The 24684-nt window shown below is 38.7% G+C and overlaps 1 protein-coding gene and 1 long non-coding RNA gene across 7 annotated transcripts; both read right to left on the reverse strand.

Moving 5' to 3' along the window:
• Nucleotides 1-547: 547 nt before the first annotated feature.
• On the reverse strand, nt 548-24548 carry LOC109150862 (putative late blight resistance protein homolog R1A-10). 6 transcript variants are annotated; one of them, XM_019298843.1, is made up of 4 exons: nt 22460-24548; nt 21978-21980; nt 13936-13979; nt 13788-13832 (listed from the first exon to the last, which is right to left on the reverse strand). In XM_019298843.1, the coding sequence occupies exon 1, from the start codon at nt 24542-24544 to the stop codon at nt 22469-22471; it is 2076 nt and encodes a 691-aa protein (XP_019154388.1). In that variant the 5' UTR covers nt 24545-24548; the 3' UTR covers nt 13788-13832; nt 13936-13979; nt 21978-21980; nt 22460-22468. The 6 variants fall into 6 exon arrangements, with proteins under 6 accessions (XP_019154389.1, XP_019154388.1, XP_019154383.1 ...); XM_019298838.1 differs by lacking the exon at nt 21978-21980 and adding an exon at nt 22228-22233; XM_019298840.1 differs by lacking the exon at nt 21978-21980 and having other exon boundaries at nt 13936-13994.
• Nucleotides 6043-6862, reverse strand: LOC109150868. Its single transcript, XR_002049237.1, has 3 exons — nt 6707-6862; nt 6659-6663; nt 6043-6054 (listed from the first exon to the last, which is right to left on the reverse strand). It is a non-coding gene; the product is annotated as an uncharacterized LOC109150868 (long non-coding RNA).
• Nucleotides 24549-24684: the final 136 nt, after the last annotated feature.

The following is a 24684-nucleotide window of genomic DNA, read 5'->3' on the forward strand; positions in this document are numbered from 1 at the left end:
TATTATTATTATTATTATTATTATTATTATTATTATTATTATTTATATATATATATATATATATATATATATATATATAGCTCCCAGTAGAAGGGAAGGAAAGTAGATCAAATGATTAATTATCCATTGCACCAATCAGTCATGAAAAATTCAAGTAGCATGAAGTGCATGTTAAATGGTGACAGATATATCAGAAGGATAGAAAGAGACCAAAATATTTTCGGAATGAATAAGGAGGGCATCATGTCCATAGTAGTTGTTTTGCTCATTTTGAATCCACTTAGCAGAAGCCACAAGGGAAACCCTACATTCGCTTAACTGAATCAATGCTAGTGTAGTGATGTCGGCAAAACCATGAGGAATTTTTTCCAACCAACGACAGAAACTTAACTCCAAACATTCAAGCATAGGGAAATCGTCACCCACAGCATTCCAATATTGTAGACTTGTGTATGCAATTACAATCCTCTTCAATTGCCGGAACCCTCCATCATTTGTCTCCCACTTTACGCCTATGCAAGCATCTATCAATTTTAGAACTTCCAAATTAGGCAACATGCTAATAACATACTAATAAGAATTCACTCCACTCCAGATAAGAATTCAAGAATTTGAGCTTCTTAAGATTTGGTAGAAAACTAGTTGACCATTGGATGCTACATGAAATAAGTTGTAGATCCATGAACCTTCTGATGCTTAGTTTCTCAAGCTGCTCCAAGTGCACAAAATTATAAAAACAATCTAGATTATTATCATAGTATTGACCATCAACTCCTAATTTTTTTAAATTTGGGATCATTGTAAACAGTTCCTTTGTACATATCTTAAAATCCAACCAAGATATATTCTCTAAGTTTCTATTAACAACTGCTCGAGTTTCTAATGAAAAAGGTCCTCTAATGCAAAAATTCCTTAATAGTGGCATTTTCCAAATTCTAGATGCCTCAAAGGAATCCAATGTAACACGAAACCCACTAACAATAAAACTTTGCATATTCCAATGTTCAAATAGTTTTACCTCAAAAATCATAGATGTGGACAAAGCTAAATATCTCAAATGAACAAGATTTCAAAGCACATTTGGTACCACATTCTCATCGAAAAATCCAACTTCTATGTCTACTACCCCTAGTAGTTTTAAGTGTGTAAGTAGACGTTCCATATATTCATTACTACGATTGTAACCAAGAGTAGAATGTAAGGAATATGATTTGTGAAAGCACTTATCTTCTAACATGATTTTTTTATAGAAAGATCCTGATCTATGACTTATCCAACGACAAGATTTTTTAACTCCAATGACATTCATGAAATTTTCATGTCCGGCTTCTCTCAAGCACAAGTCTAACAAAAGATCATGTATCCTTATTCTCTTCATTTCCCCATTGTAGCTATGTTGGCTAACTATAACAAGACTTCTATCAACAAGATCTTACAAGCATTCCATAGCCACTTTCTTCATATTCACATGCTTCACAGTGCTCAAAAATACCTCTGCCGCCCACAACCTAACCAACTTCTTCACTGGGATCTCATCGTCTTCCTAAAAAATTCCAAAATATAAAAAACAGGCTTTTAAGCAATGGGGTAATTGGTTGTAACTCAAATATAGTATTCTTGAACACGCATCATTAGTAGAATCACCCATTACACTTTTTGCAACATTCTTCCACTTTTCCTCATCCTCCTTTGTCTTGGAGAGAAGACTAGCTACTACAATAATAGCTAGAGGTAATCCTTTACATTTCTTCACTATGTCTCTACCAATTTGCTCAAACTCCCAAAGAAATTCTATTTTACCAAACACTTTGCAATAGAGACTCCAACTTTCATCGGCATCTAAGAAAGGCATGTTAATGATAGAGTTACCTGAGCAAGCATATTTAGCCACTTCTTTGAGTTGAGAAGTCAATAGTATACAACATTCATATAATCATTATCATCATCATCTGGAAAACATCTTTGAACACTATCCCAAGCAGTAGTGTTCCATATATCGTCAATCACTATCAAATATCGCTTACCTTTCAAAGATCTATACAACCTTTCTGCTAATAATGATATTGGCCAGTGCTCTATTCATGGAGTTGATCTCTTGATGCTGCAATAACACTACCAATAAGGCATCGGAGTATTTGTTCCACGTTATACTCTTGGGGTACAGTAACCCATGCTCACTTGTTGAAATGAGAAGTAACTAATGAATCTTCATAAAGTTTGTGTGCTAAAGTGGTCTTGCCTATTCCTCCCATGCCAACAGTTAAAAAAACTTAAAACTTCAAAAAAAAAAAAAAAAATTGCAATAGTGAGACCCTAGCAAGTATAATCTGTTTTAATTATCCCATCAATCATTTCTGCATTGCTAGGCTTCTTCCTCATCGGCTCTTTACTCAATCTAACAAATTCACCATCAAAACCGACCACCAAAAGTCTCAAGTATCTTCTACAGCAAAAGATTACAACTGCTATTATATTCCACAAAAAGGAGCGAGTGACTAAAAGCTGCTGGGATTGAACACTCTGTCATCCAGTACAAGAAAAGGGCTGACAATAAAGGATTGTCTGGGCTGGGCTGCTGGGATGATGCCATATCTAGAAGGTAGGGGTAAGGGGTAAGAATTTAGAATTTAATTTCTTACAATATATAATTTCTGTCTCTCAGATTCATCCAAATTAAATGCTCTGATGTGGGTGCAACAGAATATTCAGACAACTTCAATTGAGACATTAGATGAAATTCAGGCGCTGATAGAGAAAATTAAAGAGATGATGATTATTCATTGCAATGCAGAGCAAAGCAGCTATATATATATATATATATTGCAACCATCATATATCTACATACAAACTAATTCCCCACCACCAAAATCTCTACAAACAAACAAACAAACAGCATCCATGAACGAATCCACATTTCTGAGGGCCGGTTATATATTAGAGGGCCGAGATAGAAAGAGACCCAAATATAGTAAGCTATAGGGCAGGCTTACCTTCACTTCACTTGACTTAAGAAACAAAACAGATTTCTGAGACTTTAATGTTAGGATCGAAACGGGTTCACAACACCAAATTTACAATAGCAACTTGAACCGGAAATATTGAGAATAAATTCTAGTGTAAGATTTAAAATAAATCATATACAAAGCAAGACAATTTGAAAAAGAATTTTCTGTATTGGCAAAAGGATAATACAATAGGAATTACAAATATAACTCTCTATTTTCTCTCTATAGAATTTGCTATGCTACTGGAAATTTTCGGATGGGATGATCCAAATGAATGAAGGATGTTGCCTATTTATAGCACCAAAAATTCTAGAGAATTTTTAAGCATTTAATATTATATTAAATGCCTAGGAACTTGCAATGCAATAAAAACTTCTCTTGCAAATTTTCTCCAAAACATATGCTCAGAACTAGCCCCTTAGACAAATCTCCTCCCAAGTCCCTTAGGAAACCTCCTCCCAAGTCCCTTAGGAAAACCTCCTCCCAAGTCCCTTAGGAAACCTCCACCCAATTCCTTTGGGAAATCTCCTCCCAAATTCTTTTAGGAAATCTCCTCCCAAAATCATCCCAGGCAAACTTCTGCCCATTCCACATTCTGACTTTAATATTTACAAATCTCCCACTTAAAGTCATAATGTGGATCTTCATCCTTTTTGCCAATTCCCTGCTGCTTGCATTCCTGTTAGGCCAATTGAGGATCTACACCATACGAATTTATCGTTGGTAACAGGCTTTGTTAACATATCTGCCAGGTTATCTTTAGTATGGATTTTCTGTATATCCACACTTCCTTCTTCCACATTTTCACGTACAAAGTGATACTGAACTCGTATGTGCTTCGTCTTAGAATGAAATGCTGGATTCTTTGTCAAGTACAAAGCGCTCTGACTGTCACAAAATAGAGTCATTTTCTCTAATTTGTGCCCGAGCTCCTCTGTTGGTCCCGATAGAGTGTAATGAGAGTCTAGAGGGGGGGGGGGGGGGTGAATAGACTCTTTTCGTGTTTAGCCCTAAAAACCACCTTTCGGTGTTCTGGCGCAGCGGAAATGTTAAATACGATTATTTGCTTTGCACGAGTTTACGTTGTGAGGAAAACTTTCGGTAATGATGATGAGGATAATATGATGCAGAAATGAAATGCTAAAGTAAAGAGGCAAGAGAGACAAGATATTTTATAGTGGTTCGGCTAACGTTGCCTACTCCACTCTTCTTCCACAACTTGTGGAAGGATTGCACTATCACTCGTTAGTACAATTACACAAAGACTTCCTTGATCACTAAGCCGGACAGCCTTCGTAGGTTTTTCAACTCCTCCAGTTTACTCCGCCTCTATCAACTTCTTTTTCAGAGTTGAGGTTGGTAGAAAATGATTTCTGATTTCTCCAACTTGATGAAGTCTTGACTGTGTGAGATGATTGCTTCGTACAAATGGCAAGACTTCTTTAAGGTGCAAGATGACGATCAGTGAACTTCTTCAAATATCCTAGCACCTTAACACTGGTTCACAAAAGCTTGAGAAAGTTGAGAGCGTTTAAGAGCTTTTGCATATATAGATCGAGTGAATAAAAACCAGCACATTCTTAGTTGATGAAGGTGGGTTTATATAGGTGATGAAAATTCATCCGTTGGAGGGAGATGAAATTTTCGAACCTTTTATCCAGTGGTCAAGGACCGGGGAGCTTCATGCATTAAATGCTACATTAAAGTGGTTGTACCATGTAGCCGTTGAAGGTATGGAAAGCATTAGGGTTTTGTCTTTTAGCTCCAGGAGATGGTACATCTTCATTTAATGCTCCTTGGTAAGCATGTCCCACGTGTTGAGGTCCTTGACATCCTAGGATGTTGTCAAATCAGACAGAGAGAACATTCTTCTTGTTGGAAGATAAGAATACTTTGGAGAGAATTGTCTTTAATAAATCTGTCCTCTCGAGGTAGTTGACAACTTCTTATTAGCTTTCATTGTTGTTGTTTCGTCTTGGAGACCCTATCAACTAAACATAACTCATTTTCGTGTGTTTGTCTAGCTTAACACGAATTACAGGAGAGTTATGGCAACTCTCGTCTAGGACGAAAGCAGCGATTGAAAAAGCAAATAGATAGGGGTCTACTTTCTACATTACATTGGTATCATCAAAATCCTAATACAATATTCCTAACATCCTCCAATAACATTTGCAACCATATTGCCTCTTTACTAGCTTGAGTAGCCGCAATATATTCTGCTTCCGTCGTTGAAGTTGCCACAACCAACTGCAACTTCGAGACCCAGCTTACTGCTCCGCCAGCAAGAGTAAACACATAACCCGTGGTGGATTTACTACAATCAAGATTACCTGCATAATCTGAGTCAACATAGCCTTTAATGACGAAGTCTGATCCTCCATAACACAATGCAATATCTGAGGTACCATTGATATATCTAAGGATCCTCTTCACAGCACTCAAATGCTCTCTACCAGGATTTTCCATGTATCGACTGACCGCTCCCACTGCCAGTGCAATGTCTGGTCTAGTGCAGATCATAGCAAACATTAAACTGCCCACTGCTGATGCATACGGTACTCGAGACATCTCCATCCTCTCTTCTTCGTTGCTAGGACTCATACTTGAGGATAACTTGAAATTAATAGAAAGAGGGGTAGAAATTGGCTTACAATCTTGCATGTTGAAGCGCCGCAAGATTTTCTTCAGATAATTCTGCTGAGAAAAACCAAATCTTCCTATTATTTCTGTCTCGGTGAATTTGCATCCCTAGAATCTTGTTTGCTGGTCCCAAGTCCTTCATTTCAAATTCCCTAGCCAGTTGAGCCTTCATCTCCATAATACGATCATTGTTGGGGCCTACTACCAACATGTCGTCAACATACAACAGCAAGATGATAAACTGATTATCATCAAATCTCTTGCAATATGCGCAAGGATCAGAATTAAACCTGTTGTATCCAAGGCTCAGAATGAATGAATCAAATCTCTTATACCAACATCTCGGCGCCTGTTTGAGACCGTATAGAGATTTGGTCAACCTGCAACAAAGTTCCCTTTTCCTCTTCTTCAAAACCTTCTGGTTGGAGCATAAAAATCTCTTCTTCAAGTTCTCCATGTAGAAACACAGTTTTCACATCCAACTGCTCAAGATACAAGTCAAACATAGCACACATCGCTAGGACTGCTCGAATTGTTGTAAGTCGTACAACATGAGAAAATATCTCGTTGAAGTCGACTCCTTCTTTCTGAGCAAATCCTTTCACAACTAATCAAGCACGATACCGTTCCACTTGGTTGTTGCTATCTCGTTTGATCTTATAGACCCATTTGTTTCCAATAGCCTTCCTTCCTCGTGGTAACGGGACAAGTTCCCATGTTTTATTCTTATGGAGAGCTTCGATTTCTTCTTGCATTGATGTCATACACAGAGATGCATCTAGACCTTTAATAGCCTCATGGTAAGTTAAAGGCTCACCATCTTCTGTTAGTAGACAGTATGCAACATTTCCCTCCATAGAATAATCTGAGTGCCAAGCTGGTTGCTTCCTCTCCTGAGTTGATCGTCGAACTTCTGAAGTTGAAGACTCAGCTTGCTCTTGTTCATCATGCTCTATTGTTACTTCAGGGAAAACTGGAATTTCTTCTTCCTTCCTTCCGTCAACTTGTACTGTAGCTGTCACTGGTTTCTCCTTCCCAGTGCTTTCACTTTCTTGTACCTTCCCTTTTACAAATAGAACATCCCTGCTGATGATAACCTTGTGGGCAGTGGGATCCCACAGGCGATACCCCTTCACTCCATCAGCATACCCCAAGAAAACACATTTTCTTGATTTTGGATCAAGCTTTGATGTTTCTTGGGCGTTGTATATCACATATGCCGGACTCCCAAATGTATGTAAGTGAGAATAACTAGATGGCTTACTCGTCCACATTTCTATTGGCGTTTTCAGATCAATTGCGGTTGATGGTGACCGATTGATCACATAACAGGCGGTTTTGACTGCTTCAGCCCAAAATGATTTTGCCAAATTTGCAGTCCTCAACCTTGCCCTTGTTCTTTCCAACAAGGTTCTGTTCATCCGCTCTGCCACTCCATTTTGTTGTGGAGTATACGCCAATGTGAGCTATCATTTGATACCTTCTTGCAGACAGAATTTATAACATTCATCACTAGTATATTCTCCTCCATTGTCCGACCTCAAACACTTGATCCGTTTCTCGGATTCAAGTTCCACACGCGCTTTGAAGAATTTGAAAACTTCAAATACATCCGCCTTCCGCTTGATTGGATACACCCAACATCTCCTCGAGTAATCGTCGATGAAGGATACAAAATATTTTGCACCTCACAGGGATATAACTGGTGCTTGCCAAACATCAGAGTGGATCAGCTTCAAGATAGTCTTGCTCCTTGCTTTAGAGCTCTCGAACTTCAATCTATGCTGCTTACTTGTAACACAATGCTCACAAAAGGGTAATGAAACCTTTGTTAGCCCTGGAAGAAGATGTTGCTCAGCAAGAATCTTTAGACCTCGTTCCGACATGTGGCCAAGTTTTTGATGCCACATCATCGTTGATTCCTCTATAAGATTGTCTGCTGCAACGGTTGCTTCTCCTTGTAGTTGTGTTTCTCCTTTAAGCATGTATAGGTTGGTTGCTATCTTCTCAGCTTTCATCACAACAAGCGCGCCCTTGATCACTTTGATGATCCCATCCTGAATGTGAATTTTACATTCACGGCTATCTAATTGTCCTAGAGACAATAGATTTTTCTTCAGGCCCTTCACGTGTCGTACCTCTTGGATAGTGCGAACCGTACCATCAAACATTTTTAGTTTAATAGTACCAATACCATCAATCTCTAAGGCATGGTCATTTCCCATGAACACAGATCCTCCAGATATAGGTTCATATTCATGAAACCATTCTTTCCGTGAGGTCATATGCCATGTTGCTCCTGAGTCCATTAGCCAGACATCAGCTAGACTTTTCCTGCCTTCAACAATCGTTGCTGCTTCACCAAATAAAACTTTGCACTCATCCGATGTACTCACAACACATCCCTGAGCATTTGATATCTCGGGATTTTTGCCGCTGGTCTCATCCTTCTTGAGCTGCCAACACTCACTCTTGTAGTGCCCTTTTAGGCCACAGTGAAAACACTTGACATTCTTCTTACCCCTTGACTTTGATCTACCTCGGTTGTGACTCCCACTAGAGCCAGGCTCCATTGATCTTCCTCTCATCACTGTCAACGCTTGAAATTGTTGTGAAATTCCAACTTTGTCTTCTTTGTTTTTGCGCCGACTTTCCTCTTCAAGAACCGCAGCTGCATGCAATATCATCGAAGACAAGTATCTCCTTGTTGTTGACCAAATTGATAATGAGTTGATCATATGAATCCGGTAGACTTTGGAGTAAGATTTCAGCACGTTCATTCACTTCTATTTTATAACTCAAGGCCGAGAGTTGTGAAAATAGAGTGTTTAGAGTGTTGATGTGCTCAGTTACTGAGGATGTCTCCATCATCCTGAGATTGTATAATTTCCTCTTCGAGAAGATCTTGTTGTGCAGTGATTTGGCCTCATACAAATTTACGAGAGTATCACATACCTCTTTTGTCGTACCTTTTTCCGCCACACTTGACAAAACTTCATCAGCAAGTGCTAAGTGCAGATTGGCAATAGCATTGCTATCCATTTCTGTCCACTCCGCATTGTTAGTGAAATTGGCTGGTCTTTCTTCAATTGCTGTTACGCAGTTATCTTTCCTGGGAACTGCTTTAATTCTCATTTTCCACAAAGAGAAATTGTTCCCTTTGAACTTTTGAATCTCATACTTTGACGGCATTGTAAGTGGTGTTCTTGGTTCAAATCCTGAACAATATATCTAAATAGTATCGTATAATAGAATAATACCGGCCTTGTAATAACAGTATTTATTCTAACATAAACAATACAAAAAGATATATCTATGAACCAACTTGAGGCTCTGATACCACTTGTTAGGATCGAAACGGGTTCAAAACACCAAATTTACAATAGCAACTTGAACCGGAAATATTGAGAATAAATTCTAGTGTAAGATTTAAAATAAATCATACACAAAGCAAGACAATTTGAAAAAGAATTTTATGTATTGGCAAAAGGATAATACAATAGGAATTACAAATATAACTCTCTATTTTCTCTCTACAGAATTTGCTATGCTACTGGAAATTTTCGGATGGGATGATCCAAATGAATAAAGGATGTTGCCTATTTATAGCACCAAAAATTCTAGAGAATTCTTAAGCATTTAATATTATATTAAATGCCTAGGAACTTGCAATGCAAGAAAAACTTCTCCTGCAAATTTTCTCCAAAACATATGCTCAGAACTAGCCCCTTAGACAAACCTCCTCCCAAGTCCCTTAGGAAACCTCCTCCCAAGTTCCTTAGGAAACCTCCTCCCAAGTCCCTTACGAACTTTAAATCTATAAATATAAATTCTTTTCCCATGCAATGGCAGCACAATCCATCACATTTCTAAGACCATTTCAGCTAACCGCTATGCACATTTGTTAGGAATATAGCGGAATAATGCGGAAGCGAAGAATCGAAAATTGAGAATTATAGAAGTTAAATAATAGGAAAATATCTAAATGACAAAATAAGAAATTGATGAATTGGGAAATATAGAAATATATATATTAACCTCAAAAAGAGTAAAGGAAAACATATATATATATATATATATATATATATATATATATATATATATATATATATATATATAGAGAGAGAGAGAGAGAGAGAGAGAGAGAGAGAGAAGGGTTCAGGTGCGCGTATAGCTTCCCGTGCAGTTGTGCGGTTAAATCTGAGCAGTTGATCAAATTTAGATCAACGGCTCAAATCAATGAAAATTAAAAAAAAAAAAAAAAAAAAAAAAAAAAACGCTTGTCTGGAACAAAGAAGTAAAAGCTAAGGCGCACCTTAAGTGTTTGATCTTAAGCATAAACCCACGCACATTAAGTACAAAACCCACACACATTAAGCACAATCTCATGCACATTAAGCACAAAACACACGCACTTTAAATATTAACTCACAGACTTTAAGTTTCAACAACTACTGACATTAAGTACAAAACTCACGCACATTAAGTACAAAACCCACGCACATTAAGCACAACATCACGCACATTAAGCACAAAACCCACGCACTTTAAATATTAACTCACAGACTTTAAGTTTTAACAACTACTCACGATAAGCACAACCCCACGCACATTAAGCACAAAACTCACGCACATTAAGCACAAAACACACGCACATTAAGCACAAAACACACGCACATTAATCACAACTTCGCTCACCTTAATTTTGACCTAGATGCAAAAATTACAAAATTGCCACCGCGTTTTTTTTTAAAACATTGATAATCCTGAACGTTGATTTAAGCGAGATGAAAGGCCCAAATTAAACCGCGCAACCGCACCCTAACCGCACCAGAACCTAAATCTGTATATATATATATATATATATATATATATATATATATATATATATATATATATATATATATATATATGTATGTATGTATGTATGTATTCTACGTGAGGAACAAAGAAAGAAAAATGAATTCAATTGAATGAATGATGCATTGAATTACAAAGCTAAGAGAACTATTTATACTAAAAGAAAGGGAGAAAACTGCGCATGAATGTGGGAGTGCTCCAGTTGCTACGTGGGTACGTGGACTGCATGGTGAGTGGAGAAATACGGAGCAATGGTGCAATACGTGGACAACATGGTGAGTAGTATGAATTTGAACCACATAACTAACAATCTCCACCTTGGATCAAATTCATTGTAGAATTAACAACTGCAACAATCGACTAAACTCAAGCATTGCTTGAACTTAGCAATAGGAAGAGCCTCAGAATAGCAGGATGGACCACCATCAACTTCTTATGCGACTGAAAGAGCATAAGCAACCATGTTGGTTTCATCATCACTAGCATACCTAGCAGGTTTTTTAATTGTCCTCCTAGGACGATCCATAGCAATGGAATACTCTCGTTGTGGCTGGACGAGAGGTGCGGTGCTAGTAGATGCATCACCTTTAGTATTACCATTAGTGGTAGTAACACTATCAATAGGCCTGAACTCAAACTCCACCTTCTCACCAGTACTCAGCGTCTCACTTGTACTGGGAACTTTTTCAGAAGAAAGTAGTGCATTTTCGTCAAAAGTGATATCTCGACTCAGAATGATTTTTCGAGAATCAGGAGACCATAGACGATACCCTTTTGACTCAGAAGCATAACCAACGAAAATGCATTTGACAACTCTCGGGTTTAATTTACCCGTACTGGAATGAGCATAAGCAGGACATCCAAAAACTCTTAAGATAGAATAGTCAACAGGATTACCTGACCAAACTTCCTCCGGAATTTTGAAATCGAGGGATGAATGTGGAGATCTATTTACCAAATAGCAAGCAGTAGAAACGGCCTCGGCCCAAAAATCACGCTGTTTCCATAACCCAGCATTAGAGAGCATACAACGAGCTCTTTCCAATAGAGTCTTGTTCAAACGTTCAGCAACACCATTTTGCTGGGGTTTACCAGGCAAGGTCTTGTGCCTGGCGATTCCATTTGCCGCACAAAAGTCATTGAAATCTGACTCACAGAACTCCAAGCCATTGTCTGTCCTGAGCTTCTTGACTTTTTTACCTGTCTGAGTCTCAACAAGTATTTTCCACTTCTTGAAAATAGAAAATGCCTGATTTTTATGTTTCAGGAAATAGACCCAGACTTTACGAGAAAAGTCATCAATAATAGACATAAAATATCTACAGCCTCCCATAAACTAGAATTTAGTTGATCCCCATAAATCAGAATGTATATATTCCAATACATATTTACCCATACCTGAACCACCAAGGAGGCCTTTCTTGCTCATGAGATGCATGCCTTTCTCACTCATATGCCCTAAACGCATATGCCATAATTGAGTGAGATCCGCATCAGACATCGATGAGGATACCGCTACTGAACCTGTCACAGTACTACCATGCAAGACATACAAGTTTCCAGAATGAGAAGCTTTCATGAGAATAAGAGAGCCTTTTATGACCTTCAGAACTCCACCTTCAGCTATGTACTTGCACCCCAGAGATTCCAAGGTGCCCAAGGATATCAAATTGCGTTTCAAATCAGGAATATACCGAACACTGGTAAGAGTCCTGATAATGTTATCATGAGTTTTAATCTGCACACTTCCAATTCCACTAATCTTGCATTTGGTATCATTACCAAGCAAGACAACTCCACCATCAACTGGTTCTAGAGAGACGAACCAGTCTTTGTGAGGACACATGTGGAATGTACAACCAGAGTCCAGAATCCACTCGGTTTCGCTCCGTTTGCAACCAGAGCTAGCAGATAACATAACATCGCCTTCTGAATCACTTTCAACAACACTAGCTTCGGCGGACTTTTCTCTCTCTTGCTTGTTTTTCAACTTAAAGCATTCAGTCACATCATGATCATGCTTCTTGCAGTACTTGCAGGATTTGTTGGACTTGGATCTAGAATTTTTATTGCTACTCCCTGATTCAAGTGAACGACCCCTAACGGTCAAGCCTTCACCTTTGTCCTCAGACTTAATTTCAAAGTCAAAACTTTTCTTTGGACAATAGGTTTGACTTAACATTGTCGAAAGTAAGGGTATCACTACTATTACCGTACAACATAATTTCTTTGAAATGCTTGTATGATTTAGGGAGAGAGACAAGCAATAAAACAGCGCGATCCTCATCTTCAATTATGACATCAATATTTTCCAAGTCCAATAAAATAGAATTGAATTCCTCCAAGTGAGATTTAATAGAAGTACCTTCCGTCATACGGATTGTGTACTGACGCTCCTTCAGGCGCAGCGTATTCGCCAGAGTTTTGGCCATGTAAAGCGTATCCAGCTTGGACCATAAATCTGACGCAGTCGTCTCACTTACTACCTCACGTAGGACCTCTTTAGACTAGCACAAAAGAATGGTTGAACGTGCCTTGTCATCCAAATCTTCCCAAGTTTCATCTGTCATTGTAGCTGGTTTCTTCTTCTTCCCAGCTAGCGCTTTCTTCAAACCGTTCTGGGTTAGAACGGCTTCCATCTGAACCTTCCAGATAGAAAAGCTAATTTTCCCGTCGAACTTCTCGATATCGAACTTAGTAACAGTCGACATCTTTGAAAATAACTCTCAAATAAACCGCTCTGATACCACTTGTTAGGAATATAGCGGAATAATGCGGAAGCGAAGAATCGAAAATTGAGAATTATAGAAGTTAAATAATAGGAAAATATCTAAATGAAAAAATAAGAAATTGATGAATTGGGAAATATAGAAATATATATATTAACCTCAAAAAGAGTAAAGGAAAACAAATATATATATATATATATATATATATATATATATATATATATATATATATATATATATATATATATATATATATATATATATATATATATATATATATATATATATATATATATATGTATGTATGTATTTATTATACGTGAGGAACAAAGAAAGAAAAATGAATTCAATTGAATGAATGATGCATTGAATTACAAAGCAAAGAGAACTATTTATACTAAAGGAAAGGGAGAAAATTGCGCATGAATGTAGGAGTGCTCCAGTTGCTACGTGGGTACGTGGACTGCATGGTGAGTGGAGAAATACGGAGCAATGGCGCAATACGTGGACAACATGGTGAGTAGTATGAATTTGAACCACATAACTAACAACATTCTCAATTTGTCATTTCTTCCAACAATTTCACCAGGCCTTCCTATATATATTTCCAAAAAGGGAAAGCAATAAGCTTAATTCATCCATTTTTCTTTAATTTGACACCAAAATAAACACTAGTTATATGTGCTCATACAGCATACCTACATACTGCTATTCATTCATCACTCTCTTCCTCCTCAAACCACTTACACCATTAAGTCTGGAAACAAAAAATTCAACAAAAAGAAAAGGTGAACACACAACAGATCAGATAGATGATTATGCATTGCAACCATCAGCCATCAAAAATTCAAGTAGCATGAAGTGCATGTTAAGTGGTCAGAGATATATAGAAAGAGACCTTAATATTTTCGAAACGAACAAGGAGGGCATCATTTCCGTAATTGTTGTTTTGCTCTTCTTGAATCAACTTGGCAGAAGCCACGAGGGAATCGCTACATTTGCTTATCTGAATCAATGCTAGTGTGGTGATATCGGCAAAACCACGAGGGATTTCTTTCAAACTAGAGCAGTCACTTATTTCTAAACATTCGAGCATAGGGAAATGGTCACCCAAAGCATTCCAATATTGGAGATTTCTTTCTTCAATTACCAACCTCTTCAATTGATGGAACCCCCCACTAGATGTCTCCCACACTGAGCCTTTACAAGCATTTATCAATTTTAGAACCTCCAGATTAGGCAACATACTAATAGTGCTCAGCTCACTCCACTGCAGATTACACTTCAACAAGCTGAGCTTCTTAAGATTTGGTAAACTAGTTGCCCATGGGAAGATGCTACACATAACATGGTTGACACCCATCCACTTTCTGATGCTTAGTTTCTCAAGCTGCTCCAAGTGCACAAAATTATAAAAACAATCAAGACTACTATTATCATAGTAATCACCATCAACTCCCAATGTTTTTAAATTCGGAATCATTGTAAACAGATCCTTTGTGCATAACTTAATATCCAACCAATATATATTCTCTAAGTTTCTATAAACTACCGACGGAGTTTCTATTGAACAAATTCTTCCAATGCAAAAATTCCTTAATAGTGGCATTTTCCATAGTGTATATAAAATAAAACTGAATAACATTTCACATATTTGAGTGTATATTGTACAATGAAGCTGTAATTATATCAAAATGATCATGTAGTTGTGTTTTAAAAAAAAAAACTATAGTGTATATAAAATAAAATTAAATAATATTTTCATATATTTGAGTCTATAAATATCGAATGAAACTATAGTTATATCGAAATGAAACTGTAGTTGTGTTGAACTGAAACTGCAGTGTATACAAAATGAAACTGAATAACAGAGTTACTTTTTGCGGAAGGGTGCGGAACGACGAAAAACTAATGCCGTTTCTTTTCATTTAACAAAATGACGTCGTTTTGATGTGTTGTGCATAATCAATTATGCACCGCGGTGCACGATATAATTTTCCGTGGACTAGAATAATGGCCACGAAACTAATATTTTACAACACTCCCCTTGACCATTATTGTTGTTATTATTGTTATTGTTATTATTATTATTATTAATTAATTACTATTATTATTACTATTATTACTACTCCGTATTATATTTTAGGAGTGAGTTATATGTTAGGACAGTAGTATCCATTTTTGAAACTAAGAAATTGAAAGAGTATTATAGGGATAAACAAAGTCTAATACTGAATTATCAAGTTTAGTATTTTACTTTGGTAGTTTTTTTTTTTTTTTTCAAAACATTCTTATGAATAAGTTATCCAACGACAAGTAAGGTTTTGAAAACAGGCCAAGTTATTTTTCATCTCCCATCACATTCACTTAAACCTTATTTCTAACCTTTGTCGGCTAGGGTCATAAGGCGAGGTTTATCGAGTGCACAATTGCACACCCTCAAATAATGACAGAAGGTTACCCTCGTCACTAAAAAAAAACAGTTGAGACTTGAAATGAATAAATTGAGTTCGCATCCTGCAATGCTATGGCACCATATATGCATCAGATTTCTGAGAAAGAATTGCCTGCAGAGACCATTTCAGCTAGATCTTGAATCCACTTTGCATAGTTGTGTTGCTCGATCATCTTGAATCCACTGGACTTTGCAGAAGCCACAAGCTAGGTAGGGAATCCCTACATTCACTTAATTGAATCCCATCAGCTTAGTCACTCCTTTTTGTTGAATAGCAGTTGCATGTAATCTTTTGCTCTACAATTGAAGAAGATACTTGAGATGGACATTAGTATATTATTCCTTCTCATATATAGATGGACATTCAATTCCCAAGGGCTTAAGGCCCAAAGCCTTAGCTTACTATGAAAACCTATAGGAGGCCTACCTTCGTACTTAATTGCATTAAGACAACCTCTATACCCTTAGGGCATCCTCAATAGCGAGGATTTTGGTGTAGTTTTTGAAGATTTTTTGGAGGTGTGATTAAGAAAGAAAAATGGGTGAAAAGAGAAAATAAAAAATAAAAAAAATGAATTTACGCGCCCAGGAGGCACAGCTCTCTTCCCCAACAATGGGACCCACATTTATGACAAAATCCTCATTCTTGCAGGAGACACTCCCATCTCTCTCCTCTCTCCTCTCTAGCTCCTCCACCTTGTCATTTTTTTCTTAAAATTTGTGCACAATCCCCTTATTGGGGTTGCTCTTACTATAATAAGCCTTTAAGTACTGTCCATCTATATATGAAAAGGAATATTTTAAATTTATTTTAATAATTTCAAGTAAAAATAAAAAAATAAATAAACAGGCTGAAGGATGGATGTTATGAGCAGGTGAATACATTTGGTTATCTTTAAGTCAGGAAAATAAATGTTCTGGAAAGCAGTATATGTCTCATCTCGTACCAGAAGATTGAAGTAGAGGAAGTTAGCCACAAAATAGGTAACAGTTGAGACTTGAGACGAAGAAAGACAACTAAGAAAATCATGGTTTTGTACAGATCAGAGACTCCAAAACTTGTGTGTTTAAGAATTAAGAATGAGTAAAGTGTATGTGGCTAAGAAGAAACAAAACAGTGAGAGGTTAAGTTAGATTATCTGTACAACTTCACTTGCTTACAAACAAAAAAACACTTTAGACTTAGCCTTATAAATTCACTATATATTCAATTGTATAACAACAAAATAATCTGTAATTGTTAGTAGGTTGTTAGAGGAATTCTCCTAACTACCCATTTGAAATTTGGAATAAGTGGTTAGGAGTTTCCATTGGCTTGTATATAAGCAGAGGCTTTCTCTGTACTCAGTACTGGATTATCTATCTCAGTATAAATATACACACTTCACTTTAGAGTTCAACATGGTATCAGAGCCATAGATGTGGGTGGTGGGCTTTGGTCGGAACAAGGAGGCGCCGCCGCCGGGAGGAACGGACCAGTCATCGGAAAGTTCACGCGCCGCCGCACTTCAGGGCCTCCGACATCACGCGCCGGCGCGTGCGCCGTCTTCCGACCTCGCCTCCGGTCGCCGCCGACGCGGTTGGGTTCGTCTCCGTGCGCCCGACGCTCCTGTGGTGATATCTCCGTCTGGTGTTGAGGGGATTTCGCGTGGGCTGTTTTCCAGATCTGCCACCTCTGCTGCGTGAGTCTGCTGCCTGGGCTAGATTTGTAATCTGCATAGGAGTGAAGTTGTGTCTCCAGGTTGGTCTTTTTGTGTGTTTATTATGGCAGAAAATAGGACCGTTACCGTGGTGTCAACACAATCTAAATTGGTTGATTTGGTGTTGGCACCTGATGGGTCTAATTTTGGGGAATGGAAGTTCTTAGTTGAAGTGAACTTGAAGGGTATGGGTAAAGCTGGACATTTAACTGGAACATGTCCGGCAGACCCTACCGAAGCCCAAGCGTGGCAGAAAGATGATGACGCCCTGTTTTCACGTATAATAAATTATATTGATAGGAAGATAATCCTATCTTTACAGCATTGTAAGAGTGCAAAAGACATGTGGGATTTAGTGAATAAGTGGTTTAGCGGGGCGAATAATTTGAGGAAGTTATATCAGTTATCCCAGGATGCTCATCGACCGTCTCAAAAAGGGCGGGACATCAGGGATTACTATTATGACTTCAAGAATGTGAGTGAGGCATTATGTGCTGCTATGCCGATTACTGATAAAGTGGATCAAATGAAAAAACAACGTGATCAGTTGCATATTTTTAGTTGGATTTCTGGGTTGGATGAGTATGATGTTTTGAAATCACAATTATTGGGGAATAAGGAATTAGACTCGCTCGACCAAGTGTTTTCTATGGTTCAAAATGTGTCAGTGAACCTTGGTACTAATAGTACGTTGGAGAAACAAGTCTTCTTCTCACAGGGAGATAGTGGGACTGATGGTGCCAATAGTCGAGGAGGTCGGTCCAGGGGACGAGGTAGAGGGCGCGGAGGAGGTCGAGGGCAAAGGGCTTGCTATAATTGTGGTGATCCCGGCCATTTGCGTAATCAATGCCCACAGCTCTCCGACCATAGGAGGTTTGCTAATTCTGCCTCGATACCGGAAAGGACGGTTGTGATAACCGAAAAAGAAATGGCTTTGTTTAATCAGTTAAAGCTGTCTTCCTCGCAGTCTCCAGCCAGTCCAGGGTCATTGCCGTCTCCGTCAGCTACCTTTGTTCAAACAGGTAATCCTATTGCTTGTGTTTCCTCCTCGTCTCGACAGTGGGTCATTGATTCTGGAGCCAGTGACCACATGTCAGGTAATCTAAGTATGTTTTCCGAATATTGTTCCTTTAAATATGGTCCTACGGTTACCTTGGCAGATGGTTCATCCACCTCTGTTTTAGGTAAAGGTAGTGTGAATGTTAGTTCGTCGTTACCTCTCACTTCTGTGTTATATCTCCCAAAGTTCCCATTCAATTTATTGTCAATTAGTCAAATTACCCGGGACCTAAATTGTTGTGTCATGTTCTTCCCTGGATATTGTCTGTTTCAGGATCTGTTGACGAAGACGATTATTGGTAAAGGGAAGGAAGTCGGTGGGCTGTACGTGTTAGAACAGCTGTCCAAAGGTTCTGGAAGTGTTCCGGTTGGTTTGTTGGGAAATATGTCTCCGTTGCAGTTGCACTCCCGGTATGGTCACCCGCCTTTGTCTGTCTTAAAGAAGTTGTGTCCGGGGTTAGAATCTCTGTCTGGTTTGCAATGTGAGTCATGCGAGCTTGCTAAGCATTGTCGGGTACCATACCCTCCTAGAGTCAATAATAGAGTCGAGTCTTTATTTCAATTAGTTCACTCAGATATATGGGGGCCGTGTCGAGTAGTATCGAAATCTGGGTTTAAATATTTTGTAACGTTTGTAGATGATTTCTCTAGACACACTTGGCTATATCTCATGAAATCTAGAGATGAGTTGTTTGGGATCTTTTGTAATTTCTGTGTGATGGTCAAAACTCAGTTCAATAAAATGATACAGGTTTTGCGGAGTGATAATGGGACTGAGTATTTTTCTCGTTCCTTCTCGAGTTATATGAGTCAGAATGGGATGGTACATCAGTCGTCTTATGTCAGCACTCCCCAACAGAATGGTGTGGCAGAACGTAAGAACCGCCATCTGTTGGAGGTTGCTAGGGCCTTGTTGTTTCAAATGAAAGTCCCTAGGGTTTACTGGGTAGATGATGTTCATACGGCGTGTTTCTTAATAAACCGCCTACCTACAAGGGTCCTTGGGGGTCAGAGTCCTTGTCATTTCATCTATCCGTCCAAACCGTTATTCTCCCTTCCTCCTAAAGTGTTTGGGTGTACGTGTTTTGTCCAGGATGTTCGTCCTCAAAGAGGGAAACTCGATCCTAAGTCGTTAAAATGTATCTTCCTGGGATATTCAAGTACTCAAAAAGGGTATCGATGTTACTCCCCGGATTTGGGGCGATACTTGGTTTCTGCAGATGTCTCATTCTTCGAGAATACTTTGTTCAGTGAGGAGCCCCCTAGTTCGTCTGGTTGTAGTTCCGAGACAGATGATTTTCTGACATATGTTGTTACTATCCCGGACTCCGTAGGAGTGGACTCTAGGCCTCCTGTTACGCAGGTTTATCACAGGCGGCCCAGAGAAGTTGATACGCTTGCAGCCCCACCGATTCCACCAGTAAATCCTCCCTTACCAGAATCTTCGTCGACAGACCAAGATGTTCCTATCGCCGTTCGGAAAGGTACGCGTCGTTGTGTTCGTCCCATTCCGTCCTTTGTGTCATATACCAATTTATCGGCGTCTTCACGTGCTTTTGTGTCCCAGTTAGAGTCTGTTCCTGTTCCAAAATCTTTGAGTCAGGCTATGTCCCATGAAGGTTGGAGGCGTGCGATGGTAGAGGAGATAGACGCCCTTGAGGAGAACCAGACCTGGGATCTGGTGCAGCTTCCTCCTGGTAAGGTTGCTATTGGGTGTAAATGGGTGTATGTGGTGAAAATGAACCCGGATGGGTCTGTGGCGAGACTCAAAGCATGCTTGGTAGCCAAGGGGTACGCCCAGACGTATGGAATAGATTATACCGAGACGTTCTCTCCAGTGGCCAAGTGCGGATATTTATCTCTTTGGCAGCCTCGAGTCATTGGCCCTTGCATCAGCTTGATGTGAAGAATGCTTTCTTACATGGCTACTTGTGTGAGGAAGTTTATATGGAGCAACCACCAGGGTTTGTTGCTCAGGGGGAGTCTGGGAAGGTGTGCAAGCTGAAGCAGTCTCCGCGTGCGTGGTTTGGGCGGTTTAGCAAGGCGGTTGTTGAGTTTGGAATGCAGAGAAGTGCATATGATCATACTGTCTTTTACAAACATACTAACTATGGGTGTGTTTTGTTGATAGTATATGTAGATGATATTGTAATTACAGGCAGTGATACAAGTGGGATCGAGGCACTCAAGTCCTTTCTCGGGTCTGAATTTCATACTAAAGATCTGGGAGTGTTGAAGTACTTTCTGGGAATCGAAGTTGCACGCTCTAAGAAGGGCATATTCCTCTCACAGAGGAAATATGTGTTGGACTTGCTCGGGGACACGGGGCTACTTGGGTCTAAACCGTGTGATACGCCCATGGATCAAGGTGTGAAGTTATTGGCAGGAGAAGGGGAGCCGTTTGAAGATCCGGAGAGGTACAGGAGGTTAGTGGGAAAACTGAATTATCTCACAATCACCCGTCTAGATATTGTGTTTCCAGTGAGTGTGGTTAGTCAATTCATGAGTGCACCGACCCAGACTCACTGGGAAGCGGCAGTTCGGATTGTGAAATATTTGAAAGGTGCTCCTGGAAAAGGGATTCTTTATGCTGACCACAGGTACATGCGTGTTGAGGCGTTCTCCGATGCAGACTGGGCTGGTTCACCAGGTGACAGGAGGTCTATGACAGGTTATTGTGTGTTTGTAGGAGGCAACTTGGTCTCGTGGAAGAGTAAGAAGCAGAATGTGGTGTCGCGCTCAAGTGCTGAATCAGAATACCGGGCTATGGCTCATGCGGCAAGCGAAATAGTCTGGGTGCGTAACATTCTAAAAGAAGTGGGTGTTGAAGTGAAGTTACCGATAGATTTGTGGTGTGATAACTGTGCTACCATACACATCGCAAATAATCCGGTCTTTCACGAGCGGACGAAGCATATTGAAGTTGACTGCCATTTTATACGGGAAAAAGTGAAGCAAGGGCTAATATCACTTACACATGTTCGGAGCGGTGATCAACTGAATAAATGCTAGTGTGGTGATATCCACAAAATTGATCGGAAACTCTTGCAAATACTTGCATTTACGTATTGCTCAACCTACGAGCTGAGATCCCTATCTGATCTGATCTGAAACATATATATATATATATATATATATATATATATATATACACATACGCCACACGGCCCGAATCTAAACAGATTATCCATCCATCAACTTACTAGTGATAGATTGAGCTTCAATTCCCATATATAGTAAATTCTTAATTGTCCATTAAAATTAAAACACCAAATTATACCTATACTAATTTGCTACCACAAAATAATTGAACTCTGGCCAGGCGGGTGCATGGATGGTGAACAAACCACTTATAAGTAAAGAGACATTCATTCATATATATATATATATATATATATATATATATATATATATATATATATATAAAGCAGATAGATAGAGAAAAATGAGAGAAAATTAAAGAGATAATGATTATTCATTGCAGTGCAGAGCAGCTATATATATTGCAACCATCATATCTACATACAAACTAATTCCCCACCACCAAAATCTCTACATACAAACAAACAAACAAGCAAACTTAAAGAAACTAACAAAACAGATTTCTGAGACTTTAAATGAATAAATAAAAATTGTTTTCCCATGCAATGGCAGCACCATTCATCAGATTTCTGAGACAAAGAAAACACCAAAATAAGCTTAATTGATCCATTTTTCTTTAATTTGAGACAAAATAAACACTAGTACAGTTATATGTACTCATACAACATACCTACATACTGCTATTCATTCATCACTCTCTTCCTCCTCAAACCATTAAGTCTGGAAACAAAAAATTCAGTAAAAAGAAAAGGTGAACACACAACAGTTAGATAGGTAATGAAATATGAGATAGAGAAATTAGATCATATAGATGATTATCCATTGCAACCATCAGCCATAAAAAATTCAAGTAGCATGAAGTGCATGTTAAATGTTGAGAGATATACCAGAGGGATAGAAAGAGACCTTAATATTTTAGTAACGAACAAGGAGGGCATCATTTCCATAGTTGCTGTTTTGCTCTTCTTGAATCCACTTTGCAGAAGCCACAAGGGAATCACTACATTTGCTTAACTGAATCAATGCTAGTGTGGTGATATCGGCAAAACCACTAGGGATTTCTTTCAACCCATAGCACTCACTTATCTCTAAACATTCGAGCATAGGGAAATGGTCACCCACAGCATTCCAGCATCGGAAATTTGTTTTTTTAATTACCAACCTCTTCAATCGATGGAACCCTCCATCAGATGTCTCCCACTCTGGGCCTTTACAAGCATCTATCAATTTTAGAATCTCCAGATTAGGTAACATACTAATAGAGCTCAACTCACTCCACTGCAGATTGGACTCCAAGAAGCTGAGCTTCTTAAGATTTGGTAAACTAGTTGCCCATGGGATGCTACACATAACAAGGTTCCACATTCTGATGCTTAGTTTCTCAAGCTGCTCCAAGTGCACAAAATTATAAAAACAATCTAGACTAATAACACAGTATCCACCATCAACTCCCAATGTTTTTAAATTCGGAATCATTGTAAACAGATCCTTTGTACATAACTTAGAGTCCAACCAAGATATATTCTCTAAGTTTCTATAAACAACCGACGGAGTTTCTAATGAACAAATTCTTCCAATGCATAAATTCCTTAATAGTGGCATTTTCCAAATTCCAGATGGCTCAGAGGAATACAATATAAAATCATCCCAACTAATCAAAGTTTGCATATTATTCCAATGCTCAAAGAGCTTTGCATCAAAAGTGCCAATTGAATACAAAGCAAAGTATCTCAAATGAACAAGATTTGCAAGCACATTTAGGCCTACAACTCCATCATCCCAAAATCTATTACTCATGTCTAGTACTCTTAGTAGTTTGAAGTGTGAAAATAGACGTTTCACATCTGCATTCCAAAAATAGTGAAAGGAATGAGGTTTGTGAAAGCCCTCATCTTCAAACATGACTTCATTATAGAAAGATCTTGATGTATGACTTATCCAACGACAATGTTTTTTAACTCCATTGACATTCAAGAGATTTTCAAGTCTAGCTTCTCTCAAGCACAAATCTCGCAACAGATCATGGATCCTTAATCTCTTCATTTCGCCATTGTAGCTATGTTTGCTAACTATAATGAGACTTCTATCAACAAGATCTTGCAAGCATTCCATAGCCACTTTCTCCAAATTCACATGCTTCATAGTGCTCAAAAATCCCTCTGCCGCCCACAACCTAACCAACTTCTTCACAGAGATCTCATAGTCTTCTTCAAAAATTCCAAAATATAAAAAACAGGCTTTTAAGTGGTGAGGTAATTGATTGTAACTCACATATAGTATTCTGGAACATGCATCACTAGAATCACCCATTACACTTTTTGCAACATTCTTCCACTTCTCCTCCTCTTCTGTCTTGGAGAGAAGACTAGCTACTATAGTAATAGCTAGAGGTAATCCATTACATTTCTTCACTATGTCTCTACCAATTTCCTCAAACACAAGAAGGAATTCAGTTTTACCAAAGACTTTGCAGAAGAGATTCCAACTTTCATCGGCATCTAAAAAAGGCATGTTAAGAGGAGAGTTACCTGAGCTAGCATATTCTCCCACCTTTTTGAGTCGAGAAGTCAATAGTATACAGCTTCCATTATTATCATCTGGAAAGCATCTTTGCACACTATCCCAAGCAGTAGTGCTCCATATATCATCCATCACTATCAAATATCTCTGTTCCTTCAAGTGTTTACGCAGGCGTTCAGCTAATTGGTCTTGGTCAGTGCTCTGTTTATGGAGTTCATCTCTTGATGCTGCAGTAACACAACCAATAAGGCATCGGAGCATTTGTTCCCTGTTATACTCTTGGGATACAGTAACCCATGCTCGCATGTCAAAATAAGAAGCAATTGACGGATGTTCATAAACTTTGTGAGCTAAAGTGGTCTTGCCTATTCCTCCCATGCCAACAATTGAAACAACTTGTCTCCCCTTAGTTGTTTGTTGCGTGAGCATCTGATCCAATATCTTCTCGAACAGCTTGTCGCATCCGACCATTCTACCATCAACGTTTTTGGAAACGTTACTCACAATAATTTTCTTGTGTACTAGATCATGTAGTGATGATCCTTTGACAAGCTGTAGCAGTCCTCTTCGTCGGATCCGACCAAGGAGTGAAACCTTTGCAAGCCTAATCA

This window comes from Ipomoea nil, unplaced genomic scaffold (assembly GCF_001879475.1).
Source record: "Ipomoea nil cultivar Tokyo-kokei standard unplaced genomic scaffold, Asagao_1.1 scaffold2280, whole genome shotgun sequence".
Taxonomy (NCBI): Eukaryota; Viridiplantae; Streptophyta; class Magnoliopsida; order Solanales; family Convolvulaceae; genus Ipomoea; species Ipomoea nil.

Excerpts from the sequence above, each read along its gene's own strand:
- LOC109150862 (XM_019298840.1), bottom strand. The coding sequence starts at position 24,544 with ATGGTCGGATGCGACAAGCTGTTCGAGAAGATATTGGATCAGATGCTC.